Here is a 24,011-nt window from a genome sequence, read left to right as displayed (position 1 = left end):
AATACAAGTACGTATTTTCCTGGCTTACAGAGGCACTCAACTATTTTTATTAATATTTAAGCTGTTTCCAAGCTTAGGGGCTTCCAGCCATAGTGATTGTGACCAGCCTGTCCCTTTAAAAGAAGGAAACTTGAAACACAGCAAACTGTGTCTTCTCAAAGATTTGGTAATACAATATTTTCAGAGACCTACTGAAGTTATCCATGGTTATTATACAATGCACAATGCTTGGAGCTGATTTTGATCACGATTGGCAGTTTTATCTAGTGATAATTCAGGTACCACCACTGTCTTCTGGAAGATGAATTATCATTAGTATAAACTCGTAGCTCTGAAAACTCACAATAAAGATGATTTAATGGTAGGTCGGGACTAGTACTAGGTAAAGTCTAGACCCTCCTATAGGCTAGATCTATGGTTCGTTGCTAACCCAGTGTCTAAAACTTACACACTCAGTGACTAATTATTGAATGAAAGAATTATGTTTACTTGTAAATATACCAAGATATGCATTAGAGTATCAATATCAAGTTGTTTACTTTAAATTCTCAGACTAACCAGTTGATCCATGATGAAATACATTCTCTGATAAAGCCAGTCTATGGAGATGGAAGAAATTAATCCTGAACCACTGTAAAAAATTCTCAGGTCAGACACATCAGACATGTTGGCAGCTCCCTTCACCCATATGAGAGTTCCTTCAGAGAAATAAACAACTTGCTGGTGGACATTAACTGATATTCCTGGAAGAGCCATGCAAATACATGTGTGTTATTAGGTAACAACCAGACAAAACACTTCCATGAAAGAGAATTTATTTCTTTAATCCTTAATAAAGGGATTAAAACTGAAGTCAAACTGGATCTTTCTTTTCACACTAAGGAAACATTTTTCTCTATTACACTGACCTGTAATATTACGGTGTGTAGCCCCTGACTGAAGGCAATGTGCTTCATCTACTAAATGTTTTAAAGATCTCTTTCGTAGAGAAGTTTTCCTGGATAAAAAGAGCCACTGTTCCTCTTCTTGAACTAAAACAACAACACAGTTTCTAGACAGACAGACCAATCATATGCACATTGACACAAAAAAGATCAATACCACCCTTCAAAACAAGGGGACTAGCACATGAAAGAGGCTGGTCAGATTTTCTCTGAAGGCACTGGGGTATTTCAACTGTGGTTGAAATCACATTCTGTGATTGGGATGAGAAGTACAGTGTCAGTCAAGTAGGATTTCTGGGTATGTGCCCCTAAATGCCCTCAAAATAACATCACATGCGGTACCACTGTTCTCAACAGCCTTGCCCAAATAGGAGCTCAGCTTATTATCCTCCACCATAGAAATCTGACTGCTTGGTGGAGGTGGTCCAGCCCAGGCTGGAGCGGGTTGTTGCATAACACACACATATGGACAAACTTTGGTTGTCTCTGTTTTGTCTTTAATTATCTCCCTTTGAGGCAGGAGAAAGGTCCGTAGTAATGAAATGTGAGGACTACAGAACTCTGACATCCTGTTCAACTAGAGACTGATGAAGTGTGCGTTGACGAACACTTTTAGTGTAATTGATAAATGTTATGCAATAATCACGGTAACAACAACCTTAAGCCTGCTCTGTATTTAACTCGCCCTCTGGATGCTTCTTGCATAACAAAAATACCTCTCCTTTCCCAGAGTGTAGTAACAGCCCCAAAAAATGAACTAAAGGCTGGTGATAGATGACATTCTCTACCCACTGGCATAGGCGTGTGCAGATTAGAGGAAGGGGCAATCAAGTCAGGAAATGGGGTTCCCATGAAAACGGAGAGCAGACTCCTAGAATTCTGAATCTTTGTGTGTTATTCCAAAGTCTTTTAACCCGCTTCCCCAAAATATTTCCAGTGCTTCTTAGAGAGCACTTTCTTTTATTATTTTGCTCACGTGGGCATCATGCAGAAAGTATTCAATCTCTCAAGGCAATTGTTAAAATGCCGAAGTAAAAAAAAAAAGTGGTACTTGCAAAATAATAACAGAAGCTAATTTGGTAGACTGAATATTCAGAATGGTAAAATGTAACTTATTAAGTTTAGATATATTTAAAAACCTTAAGGAAACTGGAAGAAAAGGATATCTGATCTGTATTAAATGATAATACATAATGTAAGGTGGAGGTTAGGGCAGAAACGATATATGTATCCCCTAAGTGTGTAAATGAGAGTCATAATCACTAGTGACTTTAACTGAAACCAAGGGTTTGCCTGAAGCCATTTTTTTAATCCCTAATTTTTTTTTAATTTTTAAATTCCAACGTGGAAACTTTTGATCAAACAACTTACTCCTATTTGTCAAATACTGGGACTCATTTAAAATTGAAAACTTACCAAGTATTCAGAAGACAGTGTCCATTTGGGCAGAACAGTAAGGTCTTGGGGAGCACCAGATGACCCAGGACCTCTAAGATCTGAACCCAACCTTGCCACCCCCTCAGTTCCGTGTAACAGGAGGCGTATCCCCAGTCTCTACCTGCTGGGGATGAAGTGGTAATACTAGATTCTGCTTCTGGCCCCTCACCAACTTCATTTACTGCTGCAACAGAAAACCTATTCCAAAAACAATTTGGAGAGATGTATTTTACATGGCATGGTGTGAACATAAGATAAAAATAGAAGGAGCAATAACATTTCTATTTAAAGGACGATGTGGCAATGCATGTATCTAGTTACTTTGTGCCACTGCTTAGCACTAAAATGACCATAAATCACATCCTTGTTTGCATTCCCCATAGAATAGTTCAGGGTCACAGAGGTCAAAAACTGAACTCTGCTATCTGCATGACCCCCATTCATGCCCTAATTTAAAGAGGTCTTAGTAAATGCTGGAAAAGCTAACAATAATAAAATAATCCCCTTAACAGTTAATACAAAAATACCATTAACAGAATTTTACCTCCTTTTTTCATGTTGGATTAAATGGAGAAATGATATTTATGGTGCTTATAATGTCTTTTTTAGCCCATATTTATAAGCCCATATTTATTAGCCCACATTTATATTTATCTCTGAATATAATAGAAATACTTACAAAGGTTTTTGCTCAGGATGGTGTAATCTAATAAGCATAAAAACTTGAGGAAAACCACAGTAACTTAAACCAAGAGCACAAAGCCAATGCGACTTCTCAAAATACATTTAAACTAATTTTTTAGCCCTATTTCTTAAATAATTATCATGCCTGTACCCATGCTGGTTACTATTTTTTAATTTTATATTGGAGTATAGTTGATTTATAATATTGTGTTAGATTCAGGTCTACAGCAAAGCAACTTAGTTATACATATACGTATATCTATTCTTTTTCAGATTCTTTTCCCATATAGGTTAGTACATAGTATCGAGTAGAGTTCCCTGTGCTACACAGTAGATCCTTGTTGATTATCTATTTTACATATAGTCGTGTGAATATGTCAATCCCAAATTCCTAATTTATCCCTCCGCCCCCCACCTTTCCCCTTTGCATGCTGGTTACATTTTTCCTACACCACTTAATTCTTACCTGTAGGTGGTATTTGGTAGAGTGGAGTAAAACTGGAAACTGGTTCTCTGTGTCCCTGAATCTAACTTTTGATTTTTACTAATCAGCCTTAAGTTATAACCCAAAATAGGTCCACCTGGGAATTGAGGTGGAACCCAGCTGATTTCCACCGTGTCGGGACTGGAGCTTTCAATATTGCTAATGAGAGGAGCAGTTTCAGGAACTGGAAGAGATAATGGTGACATCGTGAGCAGAAAATATACAGTGAAAAATGTAAAAATGTAAATAGGAATGGAAAAAAAGTGTTGTTCTTTTGAAAACAGCATAAATGAAGTATTTTTGTTAATATTCACAAGAAGTGATAGAGAGAAGATAGTAATATATCTATGAACTGCAATTCTTGATCCCTAAATGATACCAGTTAGCTACTTTCCTAAGGGACTCTTTCAAATGTTATTTTCCTCACTTCTAATTTATGCAATAAAATTAAATGTGGAAGTATGCAAATAGGATAAATGTTCTAGAAAAAAAGTGATCAAAAATCTCCAGAGACCTAAATAAGTTGAAACATAGGATGGAACCAGGTTAGGAAGGAGAAGAGAACCTGTAACAAACTGGAGTCAATGATTAACACAAGTTAAAAGAAGTAAGTCCTGGGGCCTATTCCCTCACTAGACTGCTGTGGCCAGACTAGTTCCAGCTAAAGATAGGGATTTAGATAAGCCTGAATTAGAACAGTCTGCTTCACTTTTGCTGGCATCAGCTCTGCTGACCCAGACTGGACTTTCCTCCCCCAGCTCCCAAGGTCCCCTGGAATCCAGGCTTTCTGTGCCTTAGCAACATCCCTTCCCTTGCGAAGGATGAAAGGAGCATGCATTCGCTAATTAAGCACTCACCCACAGACTTTAGGAGCTACCCAAGTGACAAAGAACAGAAAGGAAAACAAAAGATCTAACAGCCTATCTTCCATCCATGTCTCCACCTGCTTTCCATACCCCCCACGCCCTGAAACCACACCCTTTTATTTCCTCTTTCCCTAGAAAGACAGACCGATGTCACTTTGCTCTTCAGTAGTCTCTCTGCCTCGGAACAATTTTGGCAGGTGCTCTGCGTCACCCCTGACCCTTTAGAGTGGGGAGAAAAGAGACAGTTCAGCCCTCACGTTGGCTGCGTTTTAAAAAGGCTTTTTAATTGATCTCTCAGACTTTCTCTGATACAGTTCCTCCCCAACTCTCAGACTGAGCTTTAGCAAACACAAATACCATCACGTCACTCCTCTGCTCCATGCACTCAGTCACCCTGGTGAACAGGGAAGTAGGAATCATCTCCCAGTGAATCAGAATCAGGATGTCAGAAAAACTAACTCTTCAGGGTCAATGCCCAGACAGACATGATCTGTTCCACTTCAAGCACGTAGATGTCACATGGTGAACTGTGATTATTGTCCAAATCTCCCCCACAAAAATCGTCCCTGAAAAGGCTGGTCAGGTTAGGCAAGGTAACCATTCCACCTGATTAAGAAATTATCTTCATAAGGGCCCCAATTAAAAGGCAGTAATACCATCTAAAAATCATATATTTCCCATAGCTAAAAAAGAAAAGAGTCATGAAGTGATGAAACATGAAACAGATAACTCTATAAGTTTTGATGTGGCTAAAAAAAGTGAGATAGAATTGAGGCATGAGATGCTATCCATGGAAAAGACACCCAGTACAAGGACTGGAACACCTGGAGGGTACGTGGGCTTGCATATCCAGAGAAAGGCCCAGAAATGGAAAGCAAAATTTGCCTTCTTCATTATTTTGATTTGACTAGCCTTGGGCCCTGGACCATGGTATGTCTCCAGCACTGGAAAATGTTCCAACACTATTGGAGTACATGAGGCATTGCTTTGAATGAAGAAGGATCCACGTATTCTACTCGGATCTGGAACATTTCGAATATGACCCTAGGCCAGTGTCTGACCTGAGGTCCTAAGGATGGTCAGGGAATAATCAGCAGAGGTGCCACACATACCCTAAAATCTGATAAGCAAGAAGAGAGCACTAATCAGGGAAGAGGGAAAATGCCCCAACCAGCTTCATCAGCTGTCTAGCTATGCTTCTGTCCAAGGCCTAGTTCACAGTGAGGGTCTCTGCACACAGCTGAATCTCCAGAACGAGGGGTAGGGACATCTAACATCTGGCTTGGAATAAGTCCCCCCAAGTCCCCTCAGCTAACTCTGAGGGTGAGAGCACCAGGCAACTCTCCCTGAGTGTCTGCCCCAGGCATTCACCTCCCTAAAAGGTTCTAGGCTTGAGTCCTTTTCCTGGTATGGAAGTCACATCTTTGAAAGAAGAAATCAGAAAATGCCCCAATATATGTACTGTTTTTTTAAATCGTCTCTAATCAAATGTTAAAGTATTATAATAACCTCCCAGCTGGTCTCACTACCTCTGTACTTGCCAGTCTCTCTCATTCCTTCAATCCATTCCATGTGTAGTGGCCAAAATTATCTTTTTAAGGAGTACTCAAAGCAACTACTCCTCTTCTTTAAAACCTTCCATAATTCCTGACTGCTTAATGAGACTTATTCTGACCACCTTCTTTAATACACTCCCCATTTCTAAAGGACAGACCCTGCTCAAAACATTCCTCTTACCATAGCACCCCGTATCTTCCTACTTACAATATACTTTCCTTATTTATTAGGTTTACTGCTTAGAGTATTTCTTCTCCACCAGAATGGGTATTTTTGTTTTGATCACAGAAGTATGGTGAGCACCTAGAACACTATTTAGCACCTAGCTAGGTACTCCATTGTTGGATGGGTCTATTAATGAAGGAATAAATTTATTTCATTGTTTAAAATAAAATGAACTAACCAAAGCTTTGGAATAATCCCTGATTTCTTAAGCAACGTGTGCATGCCATACCTCCATAAGGATGAGTCCTATAACTGGGACTTGGAGGGGAATACAGTTGCAGCTGGGCTGTGAAGATCCAAACCACTCGAAAAATATATTCAGTGAAGGGATGCAAGGGCTCTACCACATAGGAGAGCTTGGACACGGCCTAAATCAACAAGAGAACAAAAATCAGCATTTATGGAATAGCCACTGTATATTGTAACTCAAGAGCACAGATTTGTTTGTAGATGATGGATGGCCTTCTGGATATGGAGTGACCCAAGGCCTGCCAGACCAGTTGAAATGGAGGCCTGGAGCTCAGAGCTGAGCCATCCCGACGTCAGTCAGCATAATTCACACCAAAATTCTTTCCTTCTTCAAAACTGCAAAATTATGGATTCAATTATATGGCATTTACCTCAAGGCTTTACTTTACTTTTCCATGTTAATATACTTGGTGTCTTGGGACTATTTTTCTCTGAACATGCTTTTGATTTCCTAAAAGGGACCGTCCTGGATGACCTCCCTGCCTTCCACCCTAGTTGGAATCATTTTCAATGGGATGGGCAGATAATGACCAATGATATAAGTAGTTGGTTATGTGATGCTGTGCTGAAGGAATAATATATACATCCAATAATATATTTTCCTTAAAAATAAAAGGTTTAGCATAAAGAGTAGCAGAGATTAAAGTTCATCTAATCCAACCACTCATTTTACGTTTGAATCTTCTCTAGAATGTCTTTACACCTATAATTATATGTAGTAATTTGGCACTTTTAATAATTTGAAGAAAAAGTCTCTGTTTAGGCACATGGGCAGCAGTTCATACCTCAGTGTAAGTCCAGCTTCCAGGCAGTTGTGCATATTTCCACTGAATGATGTATTTTACTCCAGAGATGTTGGCCGATTTCCATCGTAATGTCACACTGTGGCTTCCAATGGAAGAAGCAAATGGTGCAGTGGGGAGGTCTGTATTTTCTGGGGAGAAAACAAGGTTTCATTCACCATGTCCCCTGTCTGTCAAAGCAGGAGAGAGTGTCCCTGCTTCATCTAGTGCCCTCAGCACCCTCTTGCCACAGTTATTCACCTGAACAATAACTGATGCACATATTCAAGTGATTTATTTTTTTAAATCAGCCAGTCGGTCTGGCAGCTTTTTTCCCCATAGAACGCACTTATCTTTGACGATAGTTTTTTTACAAGCAAGCAACATGGAGTGTTCTGAGACTGTCCAGTTTTCTCTTGTGATACCACTTCTATATAGGCTAGAAGGGTGGGTACCAAGGGTGTGTCTGGGGCAACAGAACCATCCACTACCCCAGGACATGTATCTCAAGATATATTTTAATTTTACACTATATGTCTACAGTTGTTGCCCATTTTGTCAACACATTATTTTTATACATGCAAGTAGTGGTCTGTACTCCAAAGGATCCTATATTCTGCTGTTTTTTATTGTGAAATATTTCATGACTTTTAAACAGTAGCAACATTACAATTGGTACACACAGTTATTGGTGCTACTTCCCAGGCACTGTGTGAGGGGTTAGAATTCTGAATGGTATGTACCACTGGGATGAAATTATTTTACTTTACTTTTTCTATTTTCCAAAATCGTGACTAATTTAATGCATTAGCTTGCTTTTTCGTCAGAATTTTTTATTGTGGTAAAATACACATGGCATAAAATTTACTATCTTAACCATTTTTAAGTGTACAGTTCCGTGGTATTAAGTACACTTATATTCTCGTGCAACCATCACGACCGTCCATCTCTAGAACTCTTTTCATCTTGCAAAACTGAAACTAACCATTAAATAATAACTCCCCATTCCCCCCTCTCTCTCCCCCTTCCCTAGGCAACCACCATTCTACTTTCTGTCTCTATAATTTTAAGTACTCTAAATACCTCATATAAGTGGAATCAAACAGTATTTGTCTTTTTGTGACTGGTTTATTTCACTTAGCATAATGTCCTCAAAATTTATTCATGCTGTGGCATATGTCAGAATTTCCTTCCTTTTTAAGTCTGAATAATATCCCATTGTATGTGTATATTGCATTTTGCTTATCCATTCATCTGTCAGTGGACATTTGGGCTGCTTCCATGTTTTAGCTATTGTGAATTCAATATTTGAGTATAATAGGGGTGTATAAATATCTCTTTGAGACCCTGCTTTCAATTCTTTCAAGTATATACCCCAAAGTGGAATTGCTAGATCATGCAGTAATTCTGTCTTTAATATTTTGGGTTTTTCCACAGGAGTTGTACCATTTTACATCCCCATCAACAGTGCACAGCATTCCAATTTCTCCACATCCTCGTCAACACTTTTACTTTTCTGGGACTTTATGCTTTTTTTTTTTTTTTTCCTAGAAGTGGTATTTCATTGTAGGTTTGATTTGCATTTCTCTAATGATTAGTAATGTTGAGCATCTTTTCATGTGCTCTTTGGCCATTTGTATATCTTCTCTGTAGAAATGTCTAAGTCCTTTGCCCATTTTTTAATTGGATTGTTTGGGGGTTTTGTTGTTGAGTTTTAGGAGTTTTCTATATATTCTTGATATTAATCCCTTATCAGATATGTGATTTGCAAATATTTTCTCCTATTCTATTGGTTGCTTTTTTACTCTGTTGATAGTGTGCTTAAATTTTTTAAATTTTCATGAAGTTCAATTTGTCTATTTTTTCTTTTGTTACCTATGCCTTTCGTGTCATATCCAAATAATCATTGCCAAATCCAATGTTGTGAAGCTTTTGCCCTATGTTTTCTTCTAGGATTTTTATAGTTTCAGGTCTTACATTTAGATCATGGATCCATTTTGAGTTATTTATTTATTTTTTGGGGGGGCTGCATTGGGTCTTTGTTGCTGCACGCAGGCTTTCTTTAGTTGCAGCGAGCGGGGGCTACTCTTCGTTGTGGTGCGTGGGCTTCTCATTGCGGTGGCTTCTCTTGTTGTGGAGCACAGGCTCTAGGCGCGGGGGCTTCAGTAGTTGTGGCACACAGGCTCAGTAGTTGTGGCTCGTGGGTTCTAGAGCACAGGCTCAGTAGTTGTGGCGCATGGGCTTGGTTGCTCCGCAGCATGTGGGATCTTCCTGGACCAGGGCTTGAACCCGTGTCCCCTGCATTGGCAGGTGGATTCTTAACCACAGCGCCACCAGGGAAGTCCCCATTTTGAGTTAATTTTTGTGTATGATGTTTTATAAGGATCCAACTTAATTATTTTGTATGTTGATATTCAGTTTTCTCAGGACTATTTTCTGAAAAGACTGTCTTTTCCCCCATTGAATGGTCTTGGCACCCTTGTCAAAAATCATTTGACCATATACATACTGAATATGAACTCTCATATACTGAACTCTCTATTCTAGTCCACTGATCTATATGTCTGTCTTTATGCCGTACCACAGTATTTTGATTACTGTAGGTTTGTAGTAAGTTTGAAATCAGGAAGTATGAATCCTCCAGCTTTGTTCTTCTTTTCAGGATTTGGGGTGCTTTGAGATTCCATATAAATTGTAGAATGGGTCTTTCCATCTCATGCAAAAGATCTGCAAAAACATCTTTGGAATTTTGATACGGATTGCATTAAATCTGTAGATTGTTTTGGTAATATTGACATCTTGACAATATACCAAGTCTTTCAACCAATGAATAAGGATGACTTTCCATTTATTTGTCTTTGTTTCAGAAATGTTTTGTAGTTTTCACTTTACAAGTCATTCACCCCTTGGTTAAGTTAATTTCTAAGTGTTTTTATTCTTTTTGATGCTATTGTAAATGAAATTGTTTTCTTAATTTCCTTTTCAGATGGTTCATTATTAGTGTATAGAAATGCAATTGATTTTCAAGTGCTAATTTTGTATCCTACTATTTTGCCAAATTTGTTTATTAGTTCTAACATGGTATTTTGTGGTATCTTTAGGGTTTTCTGCGTATAAGATCACAATATCTGCAAACAAAGAGAATTTTTACTTCCTCCTTTCAAATTTGGATGGCTTTTATTGTATCCATCAAATTTGGATGCCTTTTTCTTGCCTGATTGCTCTGGCTAGGATATCCAGTACTATATAGAAGTGGCAAAAGCAGGCATCTTTGCCTGAACTTAGAGGATAAGTTTTCTTTTATAGAAAAAGAATCACTACTCTGGTTCAGAAAAGATGGTAAATTTTTTAAGGAGCTTAAAATGATTAAATACAAACTCCCATGACCTCTTTCCAGTTAAGAGAAAAGGTGACACAATTCTAATCACTATAGATACTGAATCTGAACTAATTAAAGTCCATACTACAAAAGTACTCTGTGACCCAGAAAAAATAAAGCCACTGTCATCTGAAAGTTTAGCCTACAGAGTGGCTTAACACAACCCTTCTCTGCTTATTCCATTTAGGGTTCATTTTTGGATACTGTAACTATACAGGCAAAACACAGTTCCATTTTTCCCTTTTTATAGTGTGCGATGCTTAACAGCAGGGATTGGAATAGCTGTGGGATACCTTGAAGAGGAGTCCACTGATGGAGTGGTTAGCAGAGCAAGGAAGAAGAACCAGGAGACATCAGAAAAGATGTAAGTTAAGAACTGGGCAGAAGGGGCCAGAGTTATATAAGTACAAGTAAATGTAAATTTCATAGCTAAATACAGACATATGTTTCAAAGCCATGGTGATGCATATGGAAAAACAGAGATGAGGTAGGTTTATTCTAAAATATCAAGACAAGAGTGAACCAAATGAGAAAGAGGAAGCTAGGGACTTCCCTGGTGGCGCAGTGGTTAAGAATCCACCTGCCAATTCAGGGGACACAGGTTCAAGCCCTGGTCCGGGAAGATCCCACATGCTGTGGAGCAACTAAGCCCTTGCGCCACAACTACTGAGCCTGTGCTCTAGAGCCCGTGAGCCACAACTACTGAGCCTGCGTGCCACAACTACTGAAGCCTATGCACCTGGAGTCCGTACTCTGCAACAAGAGAAGCGACCACAATGAGAAACATGCGCACCGCAAGGAAGAGTAGCCCCTGCTTGCCGCAACTAAAGAAAGCCCACGTGCAGCAACAAACACCCAATGCAGCCAAAAGTAGATAAATAAATGAATAAATTTATAAAAATAAAATTATAAAAAAGAAAGAGAAGCTAAACTGAGCTATATACTACTTTCAATATATAGCAGAGTGTCTAAGAATAGGCTCTGGAATGAGATAACTGGGTTAAAATTCAAGTTACATCCCTCTCTGGCTATGCAGCCCCAAGTAAGTATTTACACTCGTGCCTTATTTTTCTCATCTGTAAAATGAGGAGGATAATAGTGTTTATACCTCTGAGGACAAAAAGAGCTAAAACCTATAAATTACTTAGAACTGTGCCTGACTCATAAATGCCTAATAAATAATAGCTATTTTTATTTCAATATATTATTAGCTATTATCATCCCCACCATTTGGAAAAGGGGAGGATGGAGGGTATCTAAAATAGAATAATGTAGCAGATCCGCAGATAAATGGACCAGTACCAGATGTGTTAAAGACAAACAGGGTCTTAAGTACATGGGTGAAAAGATGCATCAGAACAAACTAAAGATAAGGTCTGTAAGCACAAATGCCATATATGTAAACTCAGTACATCTCAGTTAGTGGTACATAGACATTGATAAGCAAATGAAAAATATAAAATAAAGCACTGATTACACTTGTACTCTAACAGAATTGTATAATTAAGTTGGTAGTATAATTTTAGAATATAAGAAAAGGATATAAATCAAAGTTTCCCAAACTCTCTCAGTTCTGGCATCTTTAATATCTTAGTAATTTTTTCCTGACCCACTAGAACAAAAGAATCACCTAAACAGTTCCATTTATTAAGTATTATAACTTGAGTATGCGTGTCCTATCAACTTAGTAGATGTTTGGGGGAAAAACACATAAATTGAAAGACAAAATAATATATTTATTTCATCCCTAAATAAAAATAATTGCATACTACTCGGATCTGTGTGCCTGTTGGGCACTGCACAACTTCTCAAATATTCTAATCAGACTGGACACCTCCATCCTTATTTCCTGTTCCACGTTGTATTCCTCATGGTATTTGCTTTTTATCCACCAAAAAAGCAGGATTGTAAAGATATGATAGCATAGAAAGGAATGTAGTGCAATCCATTGTTTATACCATCAATTACCTCTGGCTAGTAGTTCCTGTGATGTCCAACAGACATCGACTACCCTTGTGTTTCCCTCAATATTTAAAATGCCCCACACCTCCCTGTGAGGTAGATGTGATGCCCTGGGGAACCTCAGTGCACAGTTTGGAAACCACAGAATACAAATTTTATCCACAACTAACTCCCACTACACAGAAGGTAAAAAATGTAATACCACTACCCCTCCACAGAAATGTCAGGGAGGGTCTTTTGTGGGACATTAAAGGGCCGAAGCAAATCAGGATAGGAAGGCAAGATCCACCTTCCAATTTCCATCAGCCACTGAGAGCAAGGAGCAAGCCACTGAAACAAGGACTACAACTTATGGAAGAACCAATCATCTCTTGTTCTGGAAGGAACTGTCTATCTCCTAGTGGGAGGAAACACTGGGGAATTCTGGAAAAGTTAGCTGCTAACAGATAGGCTATAATTTATCAAAGCATTGGTCCTTCAGAAACCACTAGAGAATTAACACACTTGGGCAAAGTCACTTAGAGACACCCAACCTGCTCTGAAATAAGTCAGAGGGAGCTGGAAACCCAAGTTCCCTACTTACTCAAAATTTAACACTGAGAAGCATAACTTTTATACATTGTGCAAATTTCCCAATGTCTTGTAGGGAGTCATAACTATAGTAGGTACTCGACTGAATAACTGTTAGCTGAGTAATGAAATGTGCATTAAATAAAATACTTCTACACTTTCAGTTCATTAAAACAGTGGCATTTCCTGACATCAAGTTGCTCAGGATTCACATTGGTCTCTCTCGTTAAGACAGAAGTAATTGCATCCACTGAACTGAGGGCAAAAATCTCAAGTTCTAAACATGTCATGTGCTGTTTCCTCTATTTTGCTCTGAAAGACGAGTTTTGCTGAGTCTTTGTCAAAATGGCTTCCACATTTGAAGTTATCGAAAAATATATATATTCAATAATATATATATATATATTGATCATACTGAGACATAGAAGTCTAGCTATTTTAAGAGGTGGCTCATTACCCCTACATTAGCACAGGTCCCTGGAGTAGTGTAAATTACTTTCAATAACAGTTGGTTGCGTCTGCTTACCTAGCACTTCCTCTTCGTATGCACCTTCCCCGCTGCTGCAGCCGACCTCACAGGATTCTCGCTATGGAAGACAGGTAGCATGCCAGTCAGAACAGCCTTTGTACTGCTTTTGCTGCTAAGCTTCAAGTAAATTTTGAAATATTAATGCCTGATGCATAAGCATACCTGTATATCAAGTATTTCAGCTGTAATACTTAAGTTCCCATTTGCTAGTGGGATTAGAACAACACTTCTCGATCTTTTTTGACCATGTCCCACATTCCAAAATACATTTAACAAAACAACTTAGTACACACATACATGTTGGGAAAAAAAGATTCTTGAAATGGTATTTTTTTCCCTGTTTTAATAGTTTTATTGAAATATATTTTACATAACCATAAAATTTGCCCATTTAAAGCACATAGCTCAGTGGTTTTTAGTATATTCAAAGAGTTGTACAATCATCATTACAATCTAATTTTAGAATATTTTCATCCCAAAAAGGAATACTGACCTGTGATGCAATCTTATATGTTCTATTCTATGTCATTTTATTGTGACTCTTTATTCAGTAAATTGATTTCATGACCCTCTAATGGGTGACACCCCACAATGTGACAAAATACTGAGCTCAACAATGCAATTATATGTTTGCCATCTTAGTCAAAGATTTAGTGAGTTAATAACCTAAAGCTCTAGCCTAAAATTATGCCTATTTATTTTGTATATCCATGTCTTCCTTGAAAAATTAAAAATGGACTACAAACTTTATAGTAACTGAGCATTTCAATGGTTGTCTTAATGCCAACGTTAAATTTTAAGGTCTACAAAAACCTAATGACGATTAACATGTTTATCTCATTAACAGAAAACATAGAAAACATTTTGAAGACTGAGAGATAAATTTCCTGCAACTTTTAACAGGTGCATTAACAATAGTTAATGGGGAGGGAAACTTGGAGAAAAGGCACACATCATAAAACTACAACACAATCATGATCAATCTTCCTGCTCTCATTCAGTCTACAATACCTAGGACAACATGCTATTGTTTCTCATGATAATAGTGGAAACCATGACACAATGCATTTACTCTGAACATCCAGGTAGAGAAGGGCTGTAATTTGCAAATACTTAGCTGTCCCATGTTTGATCTGTGCACTCAAAGGAAGTGGAGCCTGATAAGCCTAGGTTTGCTTAGTTAAGGATTAATTTAAATACTTTAGTTTGGGCTCAGGATTATTTAACTTAAGGGTTTAGTATACTTTTCACATCTTCTTTGCAGGTTTCAGTAAAATACATTCAACACATTCATTAACTGCAGAGAATAAATATACCAAGTGGGAGCAAAATTATCATTAACATAGGATTTTCTTTTCAAGAAAGAAAACTGAGGAAGAAGAAAGGAGATGGAATAATGTTTATTTGGAAATGTAGCTAGTCCTGACCTATCTAAGAGTTTAACTGTTTCATTTTGTTTACTTTGGTGAAGCTTGTATTTTTTTCCAACTTTATTGAGATAAATGATTACCACCAAAGCATTAGCTAACACCTTCAACCCATCATATAATTACCATTTCTTTTTTGTGATGAGAACATTTAAGGTCAGCTCTTTAGCAGCATTCAAGTACATAATACAGTGTTATTAGCTGTAATCACCATGCTGTACATTAGATCCCCAGAACCTGTTAATCTTATAACTAGAAGTTTGTACTCCAAGGAGTTTAAATGTTTTCTCAAGTGGAGGCAAAGCTATTGATTAGGATTTCCTTCTCTCTCTCTCTCTCTCTCTGTGCCTTCCTCTCTCTCTCTCTAATCTAACATTAGACTTCAAATGAAATTATCCACTGTTTCTCAAGCTCAAGTTGCCTGGAGAGAATCTAAAGGAATTCGGATTTAAGAAATTCACAGAATCTGAGCTCACAGCCCCTGGATGGGGCATTTATACAGCATATTCCAGGCTATTGAGCTGCCATTCCCACTGCAGAAGCCAAGTTCATACTTCCCAGGGGCTGCACCAGTTTGCTGTCTCTGTTCTCATAGCAGTAAGACCATTTTAATCATCATCCCTCTGGCTCCATGCTTGTGTTTCCCAGACTGGCACACCTGCTGTCGGTGCCTTTCCTTATTCCTGTAGCGCAAGGAGGACATGCCCCACCATCCTCCTGGGATGCCTCTACTGCAGGGTCTCCACACCAATTGTGGCTTCATCTCCTAAAAAATCATTCATTCACTCATCAAAAAATATTTATTGATACCTTTTATATGCCAAACACTGTTTTAGGTTTTAAGGATATGGCAATGAATAAGACAGGCAAGTTCCCTGACTTCATGGAATTCACATTCTCTTAGAAGGGAAGAGACAATAATGGAGTAACAAACTTAAAAAGTAAAATATGCTCAGATATGAAAAGCGCTATGAGGAAAATAAGACAAGTCAAAGGCAGACGGCATGACCAGACAGGAAGGGGACTAACTGTAGTGAGGGCAGTCAGGAAGAACCGTGCAGAGGTGGCCCTCAAGGCAAGACCTGAGGGATTAGAAGGAGCTGGCCTTGCAAAAATCTGGGCGAGGGCAAACACCTTGAGGCAGGAGTGTGCCACGTATACTCAGAGAAGAGGGAAAGGCCAGTGTGGCCAGTACAGAGAACAAGGAAGAGGGGGCAACATGAGGCAGGGGCGCCAGCAAACACTGGCAGTCTGTATTTTTTCTCAAATGGCAATGAGAAGCCATAAAAAGGTTTTTAGAACCTTTTAGATTAGGATAATCTAATTTGTGTTCTTCGGGGATAAGCCACCTTACTTGCTAACGTCATTTTCCAAGTTATATTTTGCTAAGCTACCACTTATAAAACTATTCCCTCCAAGGAACATGTGGGCCGATTCCAAGCTTCCTAGGTTGAAACACTGATGGTTGAGGAGTTTGATTTCCTAAAAGTGTGAGCAGCTGAGTTTAAAATATCTCTCTCGGGATTCCCTGGTGGTCCAGTGGCTAAGACTATGTGATCCCAATGCAGGGGGACCGCATTCGATCCCTGGTCAAAGGAACTAGATCCCACATGTTGCAACTAAGACCCGATGCAACCTAATTAATTAATTAATTAATTAATTATCTCTATGTTTATCTCTACCTCCACCTCTATTGAGCATGTATTACTGTTCAGTTCTACATTATTTAACGTATAAAATAGCAAAATATGATAGAAAAGAATAGAATAATTATATGTTACAATAGAGAGAAAAGATGTACATTTCATAAGCACAGACAACTGGGCAGCGTACTGATGAACAGGGAACTACCATATTAGAAACCCAGTCCTGGGCTGCTTCAACGCTTGAGATACTTTAACTCTCTCTGGCTTCTAAACACAATCCTCCAGGGACTGTTTTTTTGGCTGCTTTTATTTTGGTCACATAAGAGAGTTCTCAGGCAGTCTTTTTTTTCTTTTTTTTAAATCTCAATCAGGAAAGAACTTTATCTATTTACATATGGGGCAAATTTTCTTCTCTGTTTTATCTCTTCTTAGCCAACTCAATCACCATCCACTCCCAAGGAAAAATCACTCAGGTACAGGGTTGCCACAGACTATTGAGAAAACATTCCAATTTATTTTTTTGTTTTTACTTTATTTTCCACTCAAAGGAAATTTTTCTATTTTACTAATGAATGACAATCTCTGTTTCGTCCTCAGGCAAGATAGGATAGTTCTGTTCTCTGGTTTCAAGGACATTTTAAATAGAATACAGCATAGATGTTAAAGTGAGAAATAATGCAGTTTCATCATAAACACTTAATGTCAAATAAACTAAAATGAATTCTGAAGGGTATGGAATCCAGGACAGGGAAGTTTAGTTGAAGAAGATTGAGTAGGAAAAGATCAAAATCCCAAGGTCTTTCTGAAGGAAGAAGAAAGTCAAGCACAGGAGAGGGAGCTCCTTTGGGGAGGGAGACTGGGGGCAGGGATGGCGGGGAGGCGTTGATAAGAAGAGACCTGGGCACCAGAGTCTGCACAAGGTCCCTTATTGTCATAGCAGGAAGTAAATTAATTAAAATTAAAATTTTAAAAAGCTGTGTTTCAAATTGTTGTTGAAAGAGTTCGCTGAATACGGAAGAAAATTGTAACTAAAGGGATCTCTTCTTTTTTTTTTTTTAACATCTTTATTGGAGTATAATTGCTTTACAATGGTGTGTTAGTTTCTGCTTTATAACAAAGTGAATCAGCTATACATATACATATATCCCCATATCTCCTCCCTCTTGCGTCTCCCTCCCACCCTCCCTATCCCAGCCCTCTAGGTTGTCACAAAGCACGGAGCTGACCTCCCTGTGTAAAGGGATGTCTTCTAATGCATTGTATTAATGATAGCGCATAGGCTTTATGGGGAAGAAATGAAATCAGCAGAGATGAGGGTAGTCCTCCATGTGCCTTTTCCTCTCTTCCTGCCACCCTCTCCCACCCAGGCTTCAGGAATCAGAAACTTTCAAACCAGATTAGAGTAATATACATGTATATATATGAATGTGTGTGTGTGCATACACACATCTATGCATTTTATGTATGCACATAGATATATAAAGCACAGCAAATACTTATGTCAAAATGGAATTATACAGTCATTTTTATAGCCAGAGTAGAGCACTCCCAGGAAGAACATTTCTGTGCATTAAGAAGGACTCAGTTTTCTTCATTCTTATTTTAACAGCTTTTTAAGGACAAGAGAGAAGGACATGGGGTTTAATGACATGTTTTTTGTAAGTGACTGACACTCACCTCACAAACAGCAGCATAGGTATCATTCTGCATAGAAAGAAAAGGAAAGGAAAATTATTGAAAATCTCTAAAGTTGTAAATAATTTTAATGACACTTAGCTAGGCATTTCTTCCAAATTAATTTCTTGCTCCACCACTGACAAAATAATCAATAAAAAAATATCAGAAGCAAGGGAGCCCATAGATGGGCCTTCCATCCAGGAAGGCTGCTGTACAAACAGCTATAAAAATTATGCTGTTTGCATCATTGGAGAAACAGGGATGCATGATGTCTACTAAAAAATCCCAGTCAGTTAAGAGGTAATCTGTCACGGACCAGGTTAGAGAATGAAGGGGTGTTGGCAGGTGCCCGGGGAGACAGAACCTGAAATGAAAACCACCAACAGCTCTGGCTAGGAAAGGCCGGCGGGTTCCTCTGCCCAGACTGGCCAATCCAGCGTCCACTCTGCTTCCTGGACTGTTACTGGCAACAAATGGTACTTCCCATTCACTCACTCGGCAAGTGCGATCTGAGCACCTGCTACAAGCTGTCACTGTGTTCAGTGCAAGAGACACAGTGTGAACAAGACAGAGAGGATCCTGCCTTGATGGGCTTACATGTCGGCAAAAGATACTAAACATGTAACTAGACAAATAATGATTTAAATTGACATTTGGACAGAGTGCTACCAAGGAGAAGGAAAAGTGTTTTTAGAGTGTGTAATAATTCCCAAGTGCAGACAGCACCTGCTCCATCTTTTGGTAAATTCCATTCTATGAAGCACACAGTCACAAGCATGAAAGTGGGCGTTAAGTGACTCCCATAGCGGAGATCTGTGAAGACACACTATATAAGAAAAGCTATGAGGACTGTACATAAGGAGATGTTAATGACGGATTTAAATCTCAATGCTATAATTTGAGTCATTAATAGAAAATGATATTACCTAAGGTTATCATGATCCTAACTGATTTAATCTCTGACTTGAACAACCTGAACAAAGCGACCCGTTTTTTCTTTTTTTAAAATAAATTTATTTATTTATTTATTTATTTTTGGCTGCATTGGGTCTTCGTTGCTGCGCGCCGGCTTTCTCTAGTTGCAGCGAGCGAGCGAGGGCTGCTCTTTGTTGTGGTGCGCGGGCTTCTCATTGCAGTGGCTTCTCTTTTTGCGCAGCACAGGCTCTAGGCACACAGGCTTCAGTAGTTGTGGCGCGTGGGCTCAGTAGTTGTGGCTTGCGGGCTCTAGAGCTCAGGCTCGGTAGTTTTGGCACACAGGCTTAGTTGCTTCGCGGCACGTGGAATCTTCCCAGACCAGGGCTCGAACCCGTGTCCCCTGCATTGGCAGGCGGATTCTTAATCACTTGCACCACCAGGGAAGTCTGCGACCCATTTTTAAGTTACAAAATTCTTAGCCATGAGATTGGAGTAATTATAGTGTAACAGGCACTATCCCTAGCAGGGAGATTCGATTATTATCCTCATTTATCGATAAGGAAAGCAAAGTACCAAGGGTGAAGTACCTTAACAAAGTCACACACTAATTGGCAAAGCCAGGATAAATGAAAAATGAAAAATAAAGTATTGGGGATGTATTTCCTATACAAAGTGGAGTAAACCCAGGTGTTTGTGCCCTCTGGATTAGATTGCTACCATGTTCCCTGAAGAGAAACTGAACATGACCTAGGACCCTGTTATCCAAAGTGTGGTCTGGAAACAACAAGCATTGCATCACCTGGGAGCTTGTTACAAGTGCAAAATTTCAGGTACTGCCCAAAACCTACTGACTCAGAATCTGCATTTTAGCAAAATCCCTGATATTTGCATATTAAAATTTGAGAAGTGCAGAGCTAGGAAATTTAACAAATACCTAACATTCTACTAAAAGGTCTTTATAATTTGGAGCAACTGGTCATCTCTGGGTTCCATGGTTTGCATTAACTTCCCTCCATCTCCAGTTGCATTAATAATGTTGATCTCATTTTTTCTATTACTATGTATTACTCATACTTTTGCTTTAGAGTCAAACAAACTAATCGAAAGCCAATGGAAGCTGAAATGGGAATCCTCTTGGAGAACGTTTCTCTTAAGGGAAACATTAGTATCAAAACAGAAACATAATTAATACTTACACACTTTAAAGTACAGTTTTCCTGATCTGCAGAGTTCCAAAAATGACATCCTTGGATGCACTACAAGAGACAATAAGAGACAATGATGACTGAAGAAGGATGATTTTTTCTTGTCACCCGAAAGTGCAAATAGTGACATGAAGTTTTTCTGAAATAGAAATCTACCAAGGAATCTGTGGCCTCACAAGGATCAGGACCTTTGGAATTCTAAGCAGAGCTGTCATATTTACAGGCAGGCAGGGCTTGGTTTGGCTCAGGGTTGCTGAGTGTAGTCCAGCCTGGGGTGAGCAGACCTAGATCCCAGAGAGCACCTGACCTTCAGGGAACGCACTGTCCATTGGGTGCTTGGCAGCAGGTTAAGTCCAGGACAGTGTAGCATCAAGCATATTATATAGGTCAATGGGGTGTCCTCACACAAAAAGCAAAAAACAAAGCTGGGGACTGAAACAGAAGGCAGCCCATCAAAACCTAAGTAGGTGGACAGTTTGGGAAGTCAGCTGCCCACTAGCTGGCTTTCACCCCTTAGCTGCGCTGAAAACCTGCTTGCAGAGCTGCCCTGGCCTCCTACTGAACAGATTCAGCCAGCTCCTCCTTCCCTTACCTGGTTTGTCTGTGCCTGCGATTGTGTTGACCTTTCCATCCACAGGCCATGATGACACCTAGAGCCCACCTTTTTCTCAGTTCCTTCTGCTTTGCCATCTCTTTTTTCCTCTCCTTACTCCTTCTGTGTTTGTGTCCTATCCTCAACTTTTTCTCTTCTCACTCTTCAAGTTCTCCAAGTGAACTCATCCCCCACCTCAGCTTCAACCTTCCGAGGTGTCAATAACCTCCAAATGTGAACCTCAGCTGAGACTCTTTCCGGAGCTCCAGACACAGATTTCCAATTGCTCATTAGATATCTCCATTTAAGTCCCTACAAGTACCTCAAATTCAGCAAATGAAACATCAGATTCCTCACTTTCTACCCTCTAATTTGCTCTCTCTCCTGTGTTTCCCATTAATATGCTTCAATCTTCTGAGCTGCCCGAGCCAGGAACCAGGGTGGCTTCTCTTTCTGCCATCCCCTTGCCCCATGGACAATCCATCATCAAGTCCTATTGACTCACTCCTTCGTTACCTGGACTCTATCTGGGTTCCTCGCTCACTCACTGCCCTTGCTTTTCTGTGCCTGCCACCGCTTGCCAACAGCCTCATGAGGGACCTCTCTTGTTTCCACACTGGGAGTGATCTTTTTAAAACAAAACCTAATTATACCCTTCTCTTACCTAAAACTTTGTGTGTCACTGAAACCAAATTACCAACATGGTACTCACAGCTCTCCACCACGTGGGCCTGCCTAGCTTGCCAACCTCTTCTACCTGCCATCTCTGCACACATGCCCTGTCCTCCAAGCAAGCTGAAATCCTCCTCTTCTCCTGCACCAGTCAAGCTCTCTGAAACCTCTGTGTCTTGGCACAAAGGGCTCCCTCTGACCGGTGTACCTTTCCCCTGTAGTCCATCTTTCTAGTTTTAGCCATGCAGGCAAGCAAGTGCTTTTCCTCTTGTGTATTCTCTTTGCTCCTCCCACACACTGCTGATCTGACTCTCGAATGGCTGTCTGGCCGTGGTTTTATGCATGCGTCGGTCTCTCCTACAAGGTTGAGAGTCCTTTAAAACAGAGACCCTATTTTACTCATTCTTAAGTCTCTACTACCCAGCACAGTGTCTGGTTTAGACTTACACTTGGAGCCCCTAAACACTTTTTGAGTAAATGGATACAGGTGCAGAATAGTGATAAGACCATAAATGTAATTATTAGAAGCACCAGCGGAGGCTATCTAATCCAACCCTCTCAGAATACACATACTTTAGTAGTTTTAACTACATCTCAGAAATTTTAAGGAATTTGCCCAAAGCCACACAGCAATGTAGAATCAAAATCATGGTCATGGCTTAGTCCTGTGCTCTTTCCACTTCAACACACTGTTCCTGAACTCATGTTTGAATACTCTGTGATTCAGACTTCTCGCTGTTTTCCATCCAGCTTCCTCCATCAGGCACAAATAAATGAGCTTTTACTTAGGAATTATTCTATGGTAATCAAACCTGACCATTGTCCCTGTTTTATCAATGCAAACACTATAAAGTCCCAGGCGGTGGAAGCGATTACTCACCGGTTCACTCAGATTGTATGGTGTGCTCACATCAAGCTGTCTGCCCTGAAATGAAGAAGGAAGGAGTGAACACCCCTATCAATCTTGTGTTCAGTATAACTACCACACCTTTTTTTTAAAGCTTCCTGGAGTAGTGTTGCCTCCTCAGTGTTTTCTAACTGTAAAGTAAGGAGCCAACTGTTTTAAAGTTGTTAAATCAGTCATGAAACTAGACAAATTGCCAGTGCAAATTAACAGGCATACCTTGGAGATATCGCAAGTTCAGTTCCAGACCACCGAAACAAATGGAATCACACAAATTTTTTGGTTTCCCAGTGCATATAAAAGTTATGTTTGCACTACAGTAGTCTATTAAGTGTGCAATAGCGCTATGTTTAAAAAAAATAATGTGCATACCTTAATTTAAAATACTTTATTCCTAAAAAATGCTAACCATCATCAGACAACACAAGGTTGCCACACATCTTCAATTTGCAAAAAACTGCAATATATGCAGAGTGCAGTAAAACGAAGTATGCCTGTCTAAGATGTAATGCTTAAGGACTCTGCAAAAGTGATAAAGGTGGGAGTCGGGGTGTAGCCAAAAGGAGTAGTTAAGAACAATGGAGAGGTTCTACATAGTATTAAATAAGCCTGTGAATTAGTCAATTAATCAAGGACTGCTGGATTAGAGATGAATTATGTTTGCATTTTTCTTTCTTATTTTTTTAAGAGACTGAAACAACCATTGACTGCGTTTAATTAACATTATATAACAGACTATACAAAAAATACATTCATATTCCAACCTAACTCTGTATACATTTGCATTCATTACACACAAGGTAAAAATGTAGGTATTTCCCTAGGCAAGATTTTTCAAGGTGTATCTCTTCCTTGTGTTTCTGTATTTATTATTTTGGATTTTTCTTTTTTGATAATGGGAAAAACTATTTTCCTCCATCCAAGAAATTGCTTCCAATATAGAAATCACTAGTGAGCTTGGATATGAAATTCAGAAATGGGAAAATGAAGTCATAAGCTAAACAGACTATTTGATCATGAGATTAATAACCTAAAGCCCAGAAACAACTTGATTTTGTTCCTTATAAAGTCTCATGTACTAATATGAACAGTATGTCTTAATTCTCATGGCTATGCAGTATTTGGGGTTTATATAGCCAGTCACGCTCCAACTCTTTAGCAAAGGGATTTTCAGAAGTTCTGGTAACGAAGGAGTTAATGGAATGGCATTACTATTAAAAGATTTATGCTAACCAGGTGTTTGAGTTGGTTGAAAAGTCAACCATTTAACATATAACCATTCTGTTGTAAATACTGTACCACCAG

At 39.2% G+C, this 24,011-nt stretch overlaps 1 protein-coding gene and 1 long non-coding RNA gene across 3 annotated transcripts in view; one reads left to right on the top strand and one right to left on the bottom strand.

The window, feature by feature from the left end:
- The window catches only part of LOC132375954 (uncharacterized), a 134,797-nt gene that overhangs the window by 93,265 nt on the left and 17,521 nt on the right, over positions 1-24,011 (top strand). Inside the window, exon 4 of the long non-coding RNA XR_009506169.1 lies at positions 10,858-10,971. This is a non-coding gene — a long non-coding RNA (uncharacterized LOC132375954). The remainder of the gene's footprint in view (positions 1-10,857; positions 10,972-24,011) is intronic.
- Positions 1-24,011, bottom strand: part of ROS1 (ROS proto-oncogene 1, receptor tyrosine kinase) — a 113,044-nt gene that overhangs the window by 80,040 nt on the left and 8,993 nt on the right. The window contains exons 2-11 of one of the 2 annotated variants that reach the window (XM_059941347.1): positions 22,683-22,727; positions 20,530-20,589; positions 18,419-18,445; positions 13,666-13,726; positions 7,232-7,380; positions 6,427-6,565; positions 3,532-3,733; positions 2,503-2,579; positions 909-1,031; positions 559-743 (exon numbers count right to left, since the gene is read on the bottom strand). In XM_059941347.1, the coding sequence (XP_059797330.1) occupies positions 559-743; positions 909-1,031; positions 2,503-2,579; positions 3,532-3,733; positions 6,427-6,565; positions 7,232-7,380; positions 13,666-13,726; positions 18,419-18,445; positions 20,530-20,589; positions 22,683-22,727 (1,068 nt within the window). Of the gene's footprint in view, positions 1-558; positions 744-908; positions 1,032-2,502; positions 2,580-3,531; positions 3,734-6,426; positions 6,566-7,231; positions 7,381-13,665; positions 13,727-18,418; positions 18,446-20,529; positions 20,590-22,682; positions 22,728-24,011 lie in introns of those variants that run through there. The other variant, XM_059941345.1, reaches the window with a different exon arrangement.

Source organism: Balaenoptera ricei, chromosome 12 (genome assembly GCF_028023285.1).
Source record: "Balaenoptera ricei isolate mBalRic1 chromosome 12, mBalRic1.hap2, whole genome shotgun sequence".
Taxonomy (NCBI): Eukaryota; Metazoa; Chordata; class Mammalia; order Artiodactyla; family Balaenopteridae; genus Balaenoptera; species Balaenoptera ricei.
This window is presented reverse-complemented; position numbering and strand designations above follow the sequence as displayed.